This window comes from Mixophyes fleayi, chromosome 1 (assembly GCF_038048845.1).
Source record: "Mixophyes fleayi isolate aMixFle1 chromosome 1, aMixFle1.hap1, whole genome shotgun sequence".
NCBI lineage: Eukaryota > Metazoa > Chordata > Amphibia > Anura > Limnodynastidae > Mixophyes > Mixophyes fleayi.
The window spans coordinates 318635887-318641010 of NC_134402.1; the positions used below are offsets into that span (position 1 = coordinate 318635887).

General features: G+C 38.5%; 1 protein-coding gene across 1 annotated transcript; it reads left to right on the forward strand.

Moving 5' to 3' along the window:
* The first annotated feature begins 2579 nt into the window (after window positions 1-2579).
* Window positions 2580-4617, forward strand: LOC142158665 (apelin receptor). The gene has a single exon (XM_075212856.1). The coding sequence runs from the start codon at window positions 2738-2740 to the stop codon at window positions 3830-3832; it is 1095 nt and encodes a 364-aa protein (XP_075068957.1). The 5' UTR covers window positions 2580-2737; the 3' UTR covers window positions 3833-4617.
* Window positions 4618-5124: the final 507 nt, after the last annotated feature.

Consider the following 5124-nt stretch of genomic DNA (forward strand, 5'->3'; position numbering starts at 1 on the left):
TGAACTTGGAGGGGAGTGAGGACAAAGGAAACAGAGATCTGGAGCGCAAAATAAGGGTGACACCCTGAGAACACAAAGCTGTTTTCGGTTGGGATATACACCTTCTAACAGCTGACACACAAGGTAAATCCACAAGGGACATCAAAGCTCTGTCTGGGACAGTGTATCTCCCACCTAAAGAGAGTCTTTCAGAGTCAATAAAGTCATTTCACACCTTTTAATCCTACAACCTGAGCAGGTCTTAAAGAAAGAATGGGATTTCAGGCTGCAGGCCATCTCCGCACATGGGCTTGTGAAAGGTGCATTAAAGAGAGTGGGGTGTGAAAACTGACACGTCCAGTCTTGCCCTAGACTGATGTCCTAACTGCATTATATTGGGCTTAACTGGGCCACTGTAATCCCCTTGTGTTTCTAAAGGATTGATGAATTTAGCTTTACTGACCACTGATTCAGAAAAAATAGTTTTATTAACGGAATTAAATAAAAGAAAAAAATAAAATTATGGTTTAATGATGTTTCAAAGTATGCAATATATTATTTATTAATGATAGTTTATTAACAGCATATAATCGTGTGAACATCATGTTACAAGGAAACAATTTAAAAATTGCGCATAATGAGCTGAAATTTGATCGACATTCCTCTTGACACCATTCTATTTGATACATAGTCAATGTTATGAATAGTTTCTGAAAGACTGTTGTAGGAGCCACTTACTACACGTGACTACAGAATCTGAATACAGTAGCTTCTGGCATAATTAATGGCTTTGTTTAGACATCATTCTCAAGCCAAGATAAACCACGTTGTATTCAGCATAGTATTAATAATACAACATGTTAACAACACATTAAATTAAGAGACGTGCACGTGACATGTTGGGCAGGGCCGTAACTAGGGCTGTGCGACAGGGGCGACCGCCCAGGGCGCAACGCTGAAGGGGGGCGCAAATTAGGAATATTTTAGGTTAATTTGGTTAAAATTATGGGCTAGGGGGGGCGGCATTTGCCTTTCTCGCCCAGGGCGCTAGAATTCTAAGTTACGGTTCTGATGTTGGGGTAATGCTAGGACAAACTTTTTATAATAGTACTCTGGCAGTTGTACCACAAATCAGACCAACCATCAATGAGACAAATTACATCCGTAGTCTGTCCCATGTTTATTAAAACTGCTATGAATATACTACGAGTCTACTGGTCACTAGTTAAGTACTCAAGTTGTTAGTACCTTCTGCTGATTGCAGTGCAGCGATGCACCATGTGTGGATATCAAACAGCCCATGAGTGCATACTCTAATTGCAATGAAAGATTACAAAATAAGCACATCAAAGAAAGAGTGGGACATTATCATTAAAGGCAGTGCTGCACTCAATAAGATAAAGTAGTGTGTGTGTGTGTGTGTGTGTGTGTGTGTGTGTGTGTCAAGAGAGAGTGAAAAGTTTAGTGTTGAGACAAGAAAATGTGTATTAAATAGTGCACATGACATACTTGCTGGTTTAAAATTTTCCATTAAAGTTCACTTTATTGGGGTAGAGCAGCCTCTGCTGCTGAAGTGGTGTAGACCATGTATACAAGACCATACCTCGAAGTACTGCAGAAAACACCAAAAGATGGAAAGATAGACTCATCAGACCAAATGCTGCCAGTGTTCTAGAAATCAAAGATTCAAAGATGTGTCACTCTAACACTTACACTACCACTAAATACTGTGCTGTGATACCAGATGCTATGCTGCATATATATATATATATATATATATATATATATATAGATAGATAGATATATATATATATATATATATATATATATATATATATATATATATATATATATAGTACCTTTCTACAGTACCATACAGGAGTAAGATAAAAGCTACTTATACCACCAGAAATATCCTGTCTCCAGAAAACTGAAAGTACAAGAGTGGAGACTTAAAGGAGAAAAAAAAAATAATGTTAGTTGGTTGGAGGGTTTCATAATGGTATGAATGTTATAAACATAGAAAGAGGGGAAGTTTGTAAAAGAATCAGGAAACGTTAAGAGCAAAAGAAAATAAGAGAACAAAACTCCAGCTAAGAAATGTTATTATGATGCTGACACTGCTAAATACTGCTTGGAAAATTAAATGTCACTATATAAAGTATTTGTGTCCATGTCTATTGGTTTTTGCAGTTGTAAAAAAAAATCCACTTAAAGCTTTAATGCCAAATGTAAAATAGATTCAAACTAATCATCTAAGTTTGCCTGAGTGTATTATAATAAATTTCCTTTTACAGTGTTAAAATATTCAGTTTGACTTACAAAAACTATTTGGCTTTGTATAGTTGCAACAACATTTTTTTTTTCTCTGTTCAATAAAAGTAGATGAGATTATTTAACAAATGATTTAATACAATATGTATATAATAACATTCTGTAATGATCACACTACTAGGGCAGGCTGCATAGCTGGAGGTGCACAGAGCAAAGGGGAGGGGGGTAAAGACAGTGAGGAAGGTTCAGAGCCCAGGGAATAGTAGGGGAGGAGCTGAAATAATATGGATAGAATCCTGATTGATGTCAGTGGGTGGCCTTTTGCCTTTAATTTGTCTTTCTGGGGGTGGGGAGTTCAGGGGATTCTTTAAAGAACTTGAGTGAAGGCAGCTTTCATATCTTAGGTCAGAGCAGAGACACACCACAGAGCCTGGACTCCACTGCTTTCAGAAGTACAGAACACTTCTTTACTTTGCTTGCAACAATGCAGAACAATGATGAATCTGAATCTTGGACTCCCTATGGCCCAGATGACTATGATTACCTGAATGACACAGAGTATGCATGTGCTGAATCTGACTGGGACTTGTCATATTCCTTGCTACCTGTATTCTACATGCTGGTTTTTGTCCTGGGACTGTCTGGAAATGGGGTAGTAATCTTCACCGTATGGAAGGCTAAGCCCAAGAGGAGATCTGCAGACACTTATATAGGTAACCTTGCCCTTGCTGATCTGGCTTTTGTTGTTACCTTACCTCTGTGGGCCACCTACACTGCTCTTGGCTTCCACTGGCCCTTTGGCTCTGCACTCTGCAAGATCAGCAGCTACCTTGTATTGCTCAATATGTTTTCCAGTGTTTTTTGTCTCACCTGCCTCAGTTTTGACAGGTACTTGGCCATTGTTCATTCATTATCCAGTGCCAACCTGCGCTCCCGTTCAACGATGCTGATATCTTTGGCAGTCATATGGCTCCTGTCAGGGTTGCTGGCACTTCCAAGTCTGATTCTCCGTGACACACGAATTGAAGACAACCACACCTTATGTGATCTGGACTTCACTGGTATCTCCAGCAAGGAGAATGAAAACCTCTGGATTGTAGGGCTCAGCATCCTCACCACAGTGCCAGGCTTTGTGCTTCCGCTACTCCTCATGACCATCTTCTACTGTTTCATCGGAGGCAAGGTTACCATGCATTTCCAGAACCTTAAGAAGGAAGAACAGAAGAAGAGGAGGCTTCTAAAGATCATTATCACACTTGTTGTTGTGTTTGCTATTTGTTGGCTGCCATTTCATATTGTCAAAACAATTCACTTCCTAGGCCTCATGGGGGTTTTAGACCTCACCTGCTCTGTACAGAACTTGATAGTCAGCCTGCATCCATATGCCACGTGCCTGGCATACATTAACAGCTGTCTCAACCCTTTTCTCTATGCATTTTTCGATCTAAGATTCCGCTCCCAATGTTTTTTTTTTTTTGGACTCAATAAAACCCTCCATGGACAAATCAGCAACACCTCCTCCAGCCTGAGTGCCCAGACACAAAAATCTGAAATTCACTCTTTAGCAACTAAGGTTTAATTAGAACAGAGACCCGAGATGGACAGGGAAGGGAGAGAGACATTGTGCATTAGACTGTGGGGCTAATTGAACTTTATCTCTCAGTGATGGAATGGGAATGCATCTGCTGATAACAGAAACGTCTGCTGGATATTGCATTGGAGCCTGAAAGACTTTATTGGTGGCTGTCTTAGCGCAGAAAATAACATACACAACTGTCTCCAGGACACCAAAGTCTTGCTCAATCTCTCCCTGTTGTACAGGAGAGCTGGCTGGATGGAGCAAGAAATGTTATTTCCTGGGTCAGTTATGGTTGTTAATATAGCTCATTTGACGACAATAACAAAGAATTGGTTAACACATATTATTCTCCCATTATCTAGTGATTTTAATTTTAAATCTGTGTATATTTCGCTTGTTAAAGCACTTGCATAACATTACAGAGCTTCTGTCTAACACACTGGCTAATGGCAATTTTGGGATTTGTAAATTGAGCTGATGAATTGTATAATGCCTATTCTGAAATGTCTTATAATACTTTAGCCACGCTGTGACAGAGATTAGACGAACACTGGTGGCACTGAATGGGTTAATAATCAACTAAGTTTTCTAAGCCTTTACAGCAACAATTCCTTGCAGAGCAATGCATTGCTGTTCTGTCCACTAACATGTTAAGTGTGTCTCGCTCTAGTATATGTATGTATGTATATAAATATAACATATTCCCTCGTAGAGGGGCATCCTTTTGAAACGTTTAGTATACTTTTGTATTATGATACAATAAAATCTTTGAATTTAGCAAAAAAAAAAAATCAATGTGTTGTCTTTCTTGAATGAATGGGTGAAATGCTCGTGTTTCCCATGTTACATCAATGTTCAGCTGCAAAATATAGCTGTGGAGCTTATTCATTAAACAGTGATTGTTGTTTACATATCATTATTAAGCCACATGTAACATCTAATGTACTTCCTCATGAAAAATGGTGCATCACAACATGACACTCAATGGGTCCAAAACAGAACATTTCCATCAAATTCAGTCCACTAACACACAATATAGGGTTTTACAAAGAAGGTTCCTTGCTCAATTACTAATACAAAATAATACTTTAAAAAATCTGTACAAAATGATGTGACAGAGTAAGTCTGAATAGTCACACACTGGATACACATCATTAAACGTATGTCTCTGTCTATATCTTTGAGTATATTGTTGCAGATATTCAGTACTATAAGAGCATGGTTAGAATAATACACGTACCTGTAGTACAGATAATTAGAAGTAAAATAAAAAGGATAATGTAGGTAGATGA

Coding starts and splice junctions, on each gene's coding strand:
- LOC142158665 (XM_075212856.1), top strand. CDS start 2,738: ATGCAGAACAATGATGAATCTGAATCTTGGACTCCCTATGGCCCAGAT.